Source organism: Saccopteryx leptura, chromosome 7 (assembly GCF_036850995.1).
Source record: "Saccopteryx leptura isolate mSacLep1 chromosome 7, mSacLep1_pri_phased_curated, whole genome shotgun sequence".
Classification (NCBI taxonomy): domain Eukaryota; kingdom Metazoa; phylum Chordata; class Mammalia; order Chiroptera; family Emballonuridae; genus Saccopteryx; species Saccopteryx leptura.
This window is the reverse complement of record NC_089509.1, coordinates 873,860-886,286: the sequence shown is the minus strand read 5'-3', so window position 1 is coordinate 886,286 and position 12,427 is coordinate 873,860. Positions and strand designations below refer to the sequence as shown.

Below are 12,427 nucleotides of genomic sequence, written 5' to 3'. Positions count from 1 at the left end.
GTATTTGTTCTGCCCCCAAAATGGCTTCTCCCAGATTTCGTTCTTGTTCTGTCCTCCACACTTTTCAGCCCCCAGTCGGGCTGTGTCCTCATTAGATCTACGAGTTTCCTCTCAGTTGCCTTTTACTGCAGCCTCCCTCTTCTCAGGGCACCTTTATGCTGGACGTCACCCTTTTACAAACGGGATGAGATGAGAAGCTACCTGTTGTATGGACTGTTTGTCCCTCTAGGGAGAATCTCTGAGACCAGGGCTGTGGAGGTGGGAGCTGGATGTCTTCGTAACCTTCTCTCTGAGTAGCTCCCTGCTCTCTAGGAGGCAAGTACTCTGAAGGGAAGAGGAGTGAGCAGCTTGAGATCTCTTGACTTGCCTCCCCTGGTGTGAAATCAGCACTTCACAAGCCGGAAGGCGGGCTTCTGGCATGCCAGTGTTCTCAGTATGTCTGGCCTGAGGTACAGTCTCCATTCCATGAGCGGGGCTGAACAGGGGGAACCGCACATCTCATTGTGTTCACCTGTGACTTAGCCTCAGCAACAAGTATCCAACTCCTCCTGGGAAGAAAGCCCTCTGCCTGGAGGACAGGGAACTCAACTTGTGGCACTCTGGAATGGAATCTCTGCCTCACTAAGCTGGGAGGGGGGACAAACAAGGGAACGGTCCCCTCAAATACCACATGTTAGTAGATTTGCTTGAATAAATGTTTCTGCATTTGCTATTTACCCTTAAAAACTTTTCCTGAGGTTTAAATGGTTATTTTAAAATTTTTCACCAGTCTCACTAGGGAGCAGGTTAGCATAACATGCTTATACATTACTGAGCTACTCTGGAAAATAACTTAGTGATTTCATAAAAAGTGAAATATACACTTTTCCCATTACCCAACAATTGAACTCCTGAGCATTTATCCCAGAAGAATCAAAACCTATGTTCACACAAAAACCTGTACACAGGTGTTCATAGCCACTTTTTGTAATAGCCAAAAACTGGAAACAAGCAGATGACTATCAGTGTGCAAATAGTTTAACAAACTGATTCTACTGGATACTACTCAGGAATGAAAAGGGAAGAACTGTTTATCACACAACAGCTTGGATGGATCTCGAGGGCATTATGCTTATGCTTAGTGGGAAAAGCCAGTCACTAAGGGACATATACCATGTGATTCCTATCTGTTTCACATTCTCGAAATGACGAGTATACAGAGTATGCTAGGGGTAATGGTGTAGAAGGGATGGTGTGACCACAGGGTATACATGCTAGAGGTCTTTGTGTTAATGCACAAGTTCTGACTCTTGACTGCAGTGGTGGTCACAAGAATCTGCACACGTGCTGAAACTACACTCCACGTTCGAAGCGATTTCCTGGGTTTGACATTGCGCTGGAGTTATGTAAGAGGTAGCCAGTGGGGTAAACCTGACTTATCTATACTATTTTTTAAATAGCTTTATTGAGATATAATTCACATACTGAATATATAATTTAGTGGTTTTTAATGTATTTACAGAATTGTGCATCCATCACTACGGTTAGTTTTAAAACATTTTTATTACCTCAATAAGGAACTCCACACCCTGTAGCCTTCATCCCCAATCCTTCCATCTTCACTCCCCCTACCTGTCAACCCTGGGCAACCTCTGGAATACTTTCTGTCTCTAGATTTCCTGACGTTGCACGTTTAGTATGCGTGGACTCACAACATGCAGTCTTCTGTAGCTGGCTTGTTGCACATAGCATGTTTTAAAGTTCATCCGTGTTATAGCATGTATCAGTACTTCATTACTTGTTATTGCTAGATAATAGTCTAGTTTATGTTAATACCACATTTTGTCCATTTATCACTTGAGGGGCATTTGGGCTATTTCCACTTTTTGATTATTATGAAAATAATACTACAAACATTTGTACAAGTGTTTGTGTGGATATCTGTTTTCATTTCTCTTGGACATATACCTAGGAGTGCAATTTCTGGGTTGTTTGATAGCTCTATTTAACATTCTAATAGCTGCTAAACTTTTTTCTAAAACAAATACATTTTAGTCTCCTATCAGCAGTGTATGAAGCTTCTGATTCCCCACATCCTCACCACAGCTCACTATTTTATTATACTGTGCTGGATGGCAGGAGATGGTTGCGTCAGGGTGGTTTCAATTTGCATTTCCCTAATGCCTAATGCATCTTTGTATGTTTATTGGCCATTTGTGTATATTTTGGGGAGATGTCTGTTTGCATTATTTGCCCTTTTAGTTGGTTTGTCTTTTTATTGAGTTGTAAGAATTCTTCATGTGTTCTAGGTAAAAATTCCTTATCAGATTGATCTCTATACTATCTTTGCAACTTCCTGTGAATCTGTATTTCAAACTAAAAATATTTTTTATTTTTTAATAATTGTAATGAAGTCCACAAGTGCATCTAAAATGTGAAATCAGGCCCTGGCCAGTTTGCTCAGTGGTAGAGTGTCAGCCTGGTATGTGGATGTCCCAGGTTTGATTCCTGGTCAGGGCACACAGGAGAAGCTACCATCTACTTCTCTCCCCCTCCCTCTACCATTTCTTTCCCTCTTCCCCTCCTGCAGCCAGTGGCTCAATTGGTTTGAGCATGGCCCCAGGCACTAAGGATAGCTTTGTTGGTCTAAAAAGTCAACTTGAGGCACTAAAAATAGCTCAGTGTGGGAGCATGGCCCCAGATGGGGTTGCCGGTTGACGAGTGGTCTTGGTCAGGGCACATGTGGGAGTCTGTCCCACTATCTCCCCTTCTCTCATATTAAAAATAAATAAATAAAAAGATTAGCATTTAAAATTAAAAATTTTTAAGTAATTTTAATTATCCATGTCATAGATTAAATACTAGTTACACAGTAACTAAAATTTCTCAGGTATAGCTGAAGTCACCTGTGACAAGCTCCCTTCAGTCCTACTTTGTCTTTCACTGGCACAAATGATATATTTCATTTATATCTTACTATAATTCTGATTACTAGACTTTTCTAAACAAATTTAAGTTATTCAGATTTAATTTTTGTGATTTCTCTAAGATCTAGGTAACAGTAATGAACTTCTAAGGCTTCATACCCAACTCTCCACATGCTTGCCTGCATCACACAGGACCAAGATTCTAGCCTCCTAAAGACCATTTTTCCTCTTTTAAGAGGTTAGATTAATAGCTTGACATCTTTTGAATTCACTAGATTAGCAGAGCATGCCTTTAAAGCATTCTTATTGGGTGGACAAAAAGAGAGCTTTTGTTCATGTTGTGACTTCTCTTCCTAATAAATTCAGAGTATTTATTTATTTAAAGATATTTAAGCCTGACCTGTGGTGGCGCAGTGGATAAAGCTTCAACCTGGAAATGCTGAGGTTGCTGGTTCAAAACCCTGGGCTCACCTGGTCAAGGCACATATGGGAGTTGATGCTTCCTGCTCCTCCCCCCTTCTCTCTCTCTCTCTCCTCTCTAAAATGAATAAATAAAAATTTAAAAAAAAAAAGATATTTAAGAGGGACAAGTAAACGATGATGGAAGATTTGACTTTGGGTGATGGGCATACAACGCAGTCTATAGTTCAAATGCTATATACATTCACCTGAAACCTATGTAATTTTATTGATCAGTGTCACCACCACCCCAAAAAAAATCTTGATATTTTTTCAAGATTTTTTTTACTTGAGTGGCTTGAACACCAAAGGTTTTAGCTTTCTATAAACTGAAGTATACTTTTTATTTTTGTGATTCCAGAGGAGAAGAAAGCTATGCTGCAGGAAATAGCTAACCAGAAAGGAGTGTCCTGTCGTGCCCAAGGCTGGAAGGTCCACCTCTGTGCTGCCCAGTTGCTGCAGCTGGTATGTGGGGTTTCAGCAACTTTCCCACTGAAGAGAGAAGCAGGTGTTGGGGAAGTCTGAATTCAGAGCATTTTCTCCTGAACAATTCTGAAGCATTCCCAATTAACATGGGTCACAATAGAATTTTTAGGTGTGCTATGTAATAGAACTATTGTATCTGTTTTCATAGATATATTATGATGTAAATATATCTTAGTGTTGGTACCCAGAACCAAAATGTATTGAACACCTAAGGTGTAAGACCTGCAACTAAGTTTCGCTGTTATGTATGGCCAAGACGTATGAAATGGGGAGCCTCAGATGGCCTCAGTGTAAGCACCTCCCCCCACACTCTGCTCTTTATCTTGGGACAAGGTACAGTTCTCACTCCTCCCAGAATCTCAAGCTTCTGTCCTCCAGCAGTTTGCGATATTGCTCAAGTAAGCCAGTCACATCCTTCCCGGGGCCTCTCTCCCTATTGATAGGTACAGCCTGCCTCCTACAGCCTCTGCTTGTCCACTGTGTCCTGAGTCATGGCCCCTGTGTCCTGCGGGGTGTGCAGTGTCCTCCTCCCCCGGCCTTCAGTTCACTGGTAAACTGCTGTTGAGCTCATGGGTCCAGGGTCGATGAGCGTTGTGTTTTCAATCATTTCCAGAATCCTAGGACAGGAATCTTTCCTTCTCCAGTGAGTTTGATAGGATGGCAGTCAAACAATCTCATGCAGTTTTCCATCTCTGGAGTAGCTGTGACCTGAAGAGCATTGTTACAAGTATATTTTTAAAACAACACAAACACATACATACACACAGTAGTTCAATGGCTGGTTCTGTAGTTAGCAGAGAAGCAGACTTATTTCCAGAGGAACTGAATTCAGGGCAGAATATTTAAAAGTCATCCTTGAAGACGGACTGAATTATGGCAAGTAGTAATGTAAATTGTTATTTACCAATTTAGTCATTAAGAAAAAGGATTTTAGCCTGACCAGGCGGTTGCGCAGTGGATAGAGCATCGGACTGGGATGCGGAAGGCCCAGGTTCAAGACCCCTCAGTTGCCAGCTTGAGCACAAGCTCATCTGGGTTGAGCCCAAAAAAAAAAAAAAAAAAAAGCTCACCAGCTCGGACCCAAGGTCACTGGCTCAAGCAAGGGGTCACTCAGTCTGATGAAGGACCACGGTCAAGGCACATATGAGAAAGCAATCAATGAACAACTAAGGTGTTGCAACGAAAAACTGATGATTGATGCTTCTCATCTCTCTCCGTTCCTGTCTGTCTGTCCCTATCTATCCCTCTCTCTGACTCTCTCTCTGTCCCTGTAAAAAAAAAAGATAGATAAAGGATTTTATCCCCCAAACAGCTCTCATACTAGTCAAAGTGATTTAAAGTGGGTTTATTTGGCCTGACCTGTGGTGGTGCAGTGGATAAAGCGTCAACCTGGAAACACTGAGGTTGCTGGTTCAAAACCCTGGCTTGCCTGGTCAAGGCACATATGGGAGTTGATGCTTCCTGCTCCTCCCCCTTCTCTCTCTCTCTTCCCCCCCCCCTCTAGAAGGAAGGAAGGGAGGGAGGGGGAAGGGGGAAGGGGAAGGAAAGGGAAGGGGGAGGGGGAAGGGAAGGGAAAGGAAAGGAAAGGAAAGGAAAGGAAGGGAAAGGGAAAGGGAAAGGGAAAGGGAAAGGAGGAAAGGGAAAGGGAAAGGGAAGGCTTTGACTTTAAAAAAAAAAGTGGGTTTATTTGCCTGAAGTTACTCCAAAAAAAAAAAGCATTTCTGAGGTCACAATTGTAAGGTATCTGCCCCCCCCCTCCCCCCCAGGAAGAAGGAAGGGCATAGCCACGAAGTGTGGAATAGTGAAAGATTTATTCAGGGCATTTCCCGGATGAGGTTCTCTGGTCCATCAGACGGGCCAGAGAAGTCACATGGGGGGATCCAAGTGGGTGTAATTTATAGCGTCTGTAGGGTGGTCGGGTTAATATGATGTGGTGAAATGTCATTGGCTAACAGAAGATTGCTCTTTTCCAAAGGACTCCTGGGAAGTTTCTTTTGGCGTGCATGGGTGTGGGCGGTTCTAACCAAAGTTCCCAGGTCTGGTACCTCCTGTGACCTTCCAACCCATTACCAACTGACCTCACATTCTGACCTTTTATGATAGATAGGGGCGACGCTGTTTTCCTGACTTTCTGCTGGTTAGGAGCGTTGTGGGGAAGGGAGGTCAGAAGGAGGTGGCTCTGAGGGGAGTCGCATATATGGGTGTAGGAGCATCTGGTTGACCGTGACTCAAAAAACCTCGCAGATGGGGCCCTGTAAGAATTTTAAAAAGAGGAGTAAATATGAGTAATATTCTGATAATTAGAAGATGACTTGGGATAGGGACAGCCCAGGTGAGGATGGGTGGCTGCCATCAGGAGTTAAGCAGGTTGTAGGAGAGATTCTTGTGCGGTTTCTCTTGCAGACGGTGGAGAACCCCGATGCTTTCTTCCATTGGGCCAGTCTCATTGAACAGCAACGCTCCCTGATTTAGCTCACTCTGGTGGCAGGTTTCTGGTGGGAGGGACAGGAGCAACAGGAGAGATCTGCAGGGCCCAACCTTTTGGTGAGGCGAGAGACATGGTTATAAATGAGGGTAGTATTGATTATGGGGGAGCCCTTGGTAGTGAGGAAGATGTTGTCAGCTAGATAGTGGCTTCGAGACTTTGTAGAATGTCCTGACTCAAGAGGGTACAGGGCATGATGGCATAGCTAAGAAGGAGTGCGAAAAGGGGATTCCATCCAAACTGCATGTCAGGGGCGGCGTGCGAAGGGGTAAAGGGGTCCCATCCACTCCTAATACTGAGATCTGTGAGGGAACTAGAGGTCCAGAGTATGGTGGCAAAACAGAATAGGTAGCCCCCGTGTCCACAAGAAATGAGATGGACTTATCCGCTACCTGTAGCATTACCCTGGGGCTGGGCAAGGGTCATGGGGATCTCCGAGTCTGGGCCACGTCAGTCGTCTATGAGGCCTAGGAGTTCAAGCGATGTGCCCACCTGGCTGGCTAGGCCTCCCATTTGGGTGGCTTGTCCTCCACATAGAGGCGCTGAGGAAGAGCCTGTTGCCCAAAGGGGCAATCGTTCCGCCAGTGACCAAACTGCTTGCAGTCAGGGCAGGGCTTAGTGGGCGGCCAGGCAGGCAGGGGCACTGCTGGGCCCAGTGACTCTCCTTGCCACATTTAAAGCAAGCTTCTAGTGGCATTCCTCTTTGCAGCCCAGATTTCAGTCGGGCGCCTCCTGTGCCTTGACCCTGTTGCTCTGCTGGCCTCAGGGCTGCCACAAGAGTCTGGGTTTGAAGTGTTACCTTCTGCTGCATGCGGGCCTGGTGAGCAGCCTTGGCCTTTTCCTATTAGCACAGGTCTCAGATAGGGGTCTGGGGTTAAGAATAAGAGGAGGGGGGTTCCTGGGGAGCCCAGCACCCAGATCCAGCTGGAAATGCTGGAGTCAGAGGCAAGACAAGGCCAGGCCTTCCTGTAAGAAGATTGGGGTTAGGCCATGGGGTGAGGAGCCCTGCAAACCCACCTGAGGGCTCATGGCCAGGGATGAGGGTGTCTGACGGGGGAGGGGCTTAAAAACAGTGAAAAAGGGAGGGGCTCCTGGCTGGCAGGGGAGGAGAAAGAGGGACTGGTATTTGCAGGTGAATGAGAAACAGGATTCCGCAAAGGGATTGGAGGAGCCCGATAGGACAGAGGGAGCTGTGCAGGAGGGGAAGAGAGTTGGGGGTCAGCGAAGGAGGAAAGATCAGAAGTGGAGGGTTTAGCTGAGGTTTCTTTGGGCAAAAAGAGTCTGCACCGTGTAGCAAAAGGCACAGAGATTAGGATGGGAGCGCAAATACTAGAAACCCTGAATATAAGGGATCTCCAACCATTTCCCAGTTGTTTTGGCGATAGTTAAATTGGTGAGGATGTTAAAATCAAAAGTCCCTTCAGGAGGCCACCTGGTCCGATTATCCAGTGGGTTCTGTGGCCTGGCCAGAGCAGAGAAGAATAACAGTTTCCTCTTCTTTAGGGAGGGAGACATTTTGGATAAGGCAACTCCAGGAGTGTTTTTGGATCAAGTTTAGATTCCTGTGCCCCACATGGCCACCCTCAGTCCTCGGAGTGATCAGAGATGAGAATTGGCATCCCGCAACTCAAGCTCTGGCCACCAGACTGTTAGGTAGAGTAGGTGTGTCCGGGACGTCTCCACGGGCACACACGCACTCAGAACGGAGAAGAGGTCCCTGACACAGCTGCGATTTCAGACACGGAGTCTCAGCAGAAAGAACTGAGGGGAGGCTGGAGGCAGGGGACTTACCGCACCATGTGCCAAAGTGGGTGGGAGGTCAGAGGTCCTGGTTCTTCCTCCGAAGGGAAGGGGAGAGGAGCAGCCCCAGCAGGCTTCAACTCCTCCTGGGTTTCGGCACCAAATGTAAGGTATTTTGCCCCACTGAGGAAGAAGGAAGGGCATAGCCACGAAGTGTGGAATAGTAAGAGATTTATTCAGGGCGCTTCCCAGAGGAGGTTCTCTGGTCCACGAGATGGGGACCAGAGAAGTAGCACAGATTTTTCTATTTGGGGGTAATTTATAGCGTCTGTAGGGTGGTTGGGTTAATATGACGCAGCAAGATAGATGGTCGCTCTTTTCCAAAGGACTCCTGGGAAGTTTCTTTTGATGTGCATGGGTATGGGTGGGTCCAGCCAAAGTTCCAGGTCTGGTTCTACACGTGACCTTCCTCCATTGCCAACCAACCTCGCAACAATACCTTCCCCTTTGTGTGTTGCAGACGAATCTGGAACACGATGTTTATGAAAGACTCACCAACCTACAGGAAGGGATTATCCCAAAGAAAAAAGCAGCAACCGATGATGACCTACACCGAATAAATGAACTGATACAGGTTTGAATGAGCCTTTTCCTTTCCGATCATCCACTTTATGAAGCTATTTACTGTAAAGTTTTACTTCTTTTTTCCCTTCCTTCACCCTCTAATATGTTGACTTCAGCCTGCATTACCAAGAAACACTAAAACATTTTTCTGTGTGAAAGCCTCAAATGGTCTCAATCCAAAGATGAGAAGATCTTTAAAAGGCTAATCGTTTTCAAGATGACTGATACTGGCCTGTCTTTTATTTCAGGGTAACATGCAGAGGTGTAAACTTGTGATGGATCAGATCAGTGAGGCCAGAGACTCCATGCTGAAGGTTTTAGATCATAAAGACCGTGTCCTGAAGCTTCTGAATAAGAATGGGACTGTCAAGAAGGTATCAAAGTTGAAGCGAAAGGAAAAGGTTTAGATCCAGAAGAATCAGGACTTTGGAAAAAAAATTCATGAAGAATGATGGTGGGGGTGGAGGGAGGGTTTTGGTTATTTTCAAAGTGGAACATTGAAATAAAGGAAGTGTTCCTAATTCACATGTGGAAGCAAAGGGACCCAGTGCACCCAGTGTCACGAGAGGGTCAGAGTTGATCTGACGTGGTGACTTCCATTCTTTCTTTACACATCTCTCTCTTAGACTGTCATGATTCCACACATTGGTGTCCACCAGTTGGAACCAGGGACACATGATGGCTGGCATTTTTCAGATTTCCAGTCTAAAAACTATTTATCTGATGGATTACTGTAGGACCCATGATAGATTACCATACTGAGCCTGGACTGAAAGTATCCACTTGGACCACCTGTTATCTTTTGACACTGAAAGTCAAACCTCTTCCTCTCCCCAGCTGGTTCTTATTCTGTCTGACCTTCAGGTGCCAGAGCTGGCCTTTTTTCAGCAGCACCATGGCACCCTGAGATCAGGCACATTTCATACTTTAAAGGGTTTGAACTATCCATACTGTCATTTTTTTTTTTTTTTAATATTTTTCTGAAGTTGGAAACAGGGAGGCAGTCAGACAGACTCCCTCATGCGCCCAACCGGGATCCACCCGGCATGCCCACCAGGGGGCGATGCTCTGTTGTGACCAGAGCCATTCTAGCGCCTGAGGCAGAGGCCATGGAGCCATCCTCAGCGCCCAGGCCAACTTTGCTCCAGTGGAGCCTTGGCTGCAGGAGGGGAAGAGAGAGACAGAGAGGAAGGAGAGGGGGAAGGGTGGAGAAGCAGATGGGCACTTCTACTGTGTGCCCTGGCTAGGAATCGAACCCGGGACTCCTGCACCGCCAGGCCAATGCTCTACCACTGAGCCAACCGGCCAGGGCCCATACTGTCATTTTTAAGAACCATTTCAAAGTGAAATTATTACATTGTCCTGTGTGTGTCAGAGTTGGGTTTCTGTGAAGGCTCAGAGCAGGCAACACCACACACTGCTCTGAGGTCCTTGTTCTGAAGTGCATTCTTGGTTATCTGGCTCTGTAGCAGGTGTGATGCTATTAAGTGTATGTACTGCCCATCTCCCCCCAGTGTTAATAAAGGACTCAAAGAGGTTTTGTACATGAGCAGTTTGCATTGTTTTATAAAGTTAATCATTACTGTGCTAAACTCTGAATACTGACCCTGCTGGAGTTTCTTATACATGTTGAGGCTACTCTGTTAAAGTTTTGTTATTCCACAGAGCGTTCCACTTCTCCCAGTGTTTTGAAGATGTCACAGTGTGGCTCTTAGCTTAAATACAGGACTATAATTGTATCCTGTTGCAGATATAAACTGGTCAAATTTTATGACAGCTAAGGCTGTAGTAGTGGGTGTGGAGCTTCCAGGATTGTGGGTTTTCTTCTCAGGGTTGCTGTTGCTTTCTGTTAATTTTCTGGAATGGTCAGGTGACCCAGGCTTGCTTCCTAGATACAAGCAACCATCTCTCCCTTCTAGCTGGGCGTTCTCCTTTCAGCTAGACACGTTTCCAGTTGCCAGCTTGGGGCTGGTTTTTTTCTCTGTGCCCTGACCTAAACAGACCTGGGACACAATATGCCATTTCTGACCAGGTCTTCAGATCAGCACTCTGGCTCCATTTCGACTGGCTGACCTGAAATAGCCTTCTTCAAATTGGAATGGCAAGTTCTCACCTGATACAGGATTAGGAGAGAAAGGAGAGCAGGCTTTCAGCCATCCTCGGTTAGGACACACAGGCCTGCATACCTTGGCTAAAGAAGCCCTGGGAGCAGTCATGCTGCTTCACTGGAGTGTTTTGCTGGGATGTGGAGCCAACTGTGAAAGGTGGCACTGATTGTTTCCTTGGTGCCGAACCCTGTGGTTAGGCAGAACGGCATCGTCAGTGCCTAGCACCTCAGCGATTGCATGTGCTATGCTGGGGGGTCTATTCTCTCTAAAAGGAATGTCACTTTCATTTAAACAAAACTTCAATAACCCTGGTCAAAGGAGTCTCGTTTCAAGCTGCAATGTTAGTGCAGGTTGGAATAATAGTGTTTTCAGTATTGCTTTACCTGTTGAGGACAATTAAGATCAGAAGTTGGGAGAGACAAAGAGTAATGAATCTTGCCCTCGTGCACCTTATTAAAAACCAATTAGTTTTCTTGCCTGACCAGGCAGTGGCGCAGTGGATAGATCGTTAGACTGGGATGCCGAGGACCCAGGTTCGAAACACCGAGGTCGCCAGCTTGAGCATGGGCTCATCTGGTTTGAGCAAAAGCTCGCTATCTTGGACCCAAGGTTGCTGGCTCCAGCAAGGGGTTACTGGGTCTGCTGAAGGCCCGTGGTCAAGGCACATATGAGAAAGCAATCAATGAACAACTAAGGTGTCGCAACGAAAAACTGGTGATTGATGTTTCTCATCTCTCTCTGTCTGTCCCTATCTATCCCTCTCTCTGACTCTCTCTCTGTCTCTGTAAAAAAAAAAAAAAAAAAAAAAAAAGTTTACTTGAAAACTAATTGACAATACAGTAAGCTAAACATTTTAGTAGTGGTCCCCAACCTTTCTGGGGCCATGGATCGGTTAATGTCAGAAAATATTTTTACGGACTGGCCTTTAGGGTGGGATGGACCAAGACAAGCATCAAGAGTGAGTCTTAGACGGATGTAACAGAGGGAATCTGGTCATTTTTTAAAAATAAAACATCGTTCAGACTTAAATATAAATAAAATGGAAATAATGTAAGTTATTTATTCTTTCTCTGCGGACCACTACCAAATAGCCCATGGACCGGTCTGCGGCCTGGGGGTTGGGGACCACTGTTGTTTTTTGTTTGTTTGTTTTGTATTTTTCTGAAGTTGGAAACGGGGAGGCAGTCAGACAGACTCCCGCATACGCCCGACCGGGATCCACCCGGCATGCCCACCAGGGGGCATTGCTCTGTTGCAACCAGAGCCATTCTAGCGCCTGAGGCAGAGGCCACAGAGCCATCCTCAGCGCCCGGGCAAACTTTGCTCCAATGGAACCTTGGCTGCGGAAGGGGAAGAGAGAGACAGAGAGGAAGGAGAGGGGGAGGGGTGGAGAAGCAGATGAGCACTTCTGTATGCCCTGGCTGGGAATCGAACCCAGGACTCCTACACGCCAGGCCAACACTCTACCACTGAGCCAACCGGCCAGGGCTGGGGACCACTGTTTTAAAGTATACAATTTGATAAGATATGACAGATGTGTACATATTTGAAGCCACCAGAGTCAAGATAGTAAACCTACAATCAGATCCATAAGTCTCACTGTACCTCTGTGGTTTCTG

At 46.0% G+C, this 12,427-nt stretch overlaps 1 protein-coding gene across 4 annotated transcripts in view; it reads left to right on the top strand.

Moving 5' to 3' along the window:
• SAP130 (Sin3A associated protein 130) overlaps positions 1 to 11,509 on the top strand; it is a 122,587-nt gene extending 111,078 nt beyond the window's left edge. For 2 of the 4 annotated variants that reach the window (XM_066345942.1, XM_066345940.1), the window contains exons 19-21: positions 3,727 to 3,830; positions 8,597 to 8,710; positions 8,949 to 11,507. In XM_066345942.1, the coding sequence (XP_066202039.1) occupies positions 3,727 to 3,830; positions 8,597 to 8,710; positions 8,949 to 9,107 (377 nt within the window). In that variant the 3' untranslated portion in view covers positions 9,108 to 11,507. Of the gene's footprint in view, positions 1 to 3,726; positions 3,831 to 8,596; positions 8,711 to 8,948 lie in introns of all 4 variants that reach the window. The other 2 variants (XM_066345943.1, XM_066345941.1) reach the window with 2 other exon arrangements.
• The last annotated feature ends 918 nt before the right edge of the window (positions 11,510 to 12,427 follow it).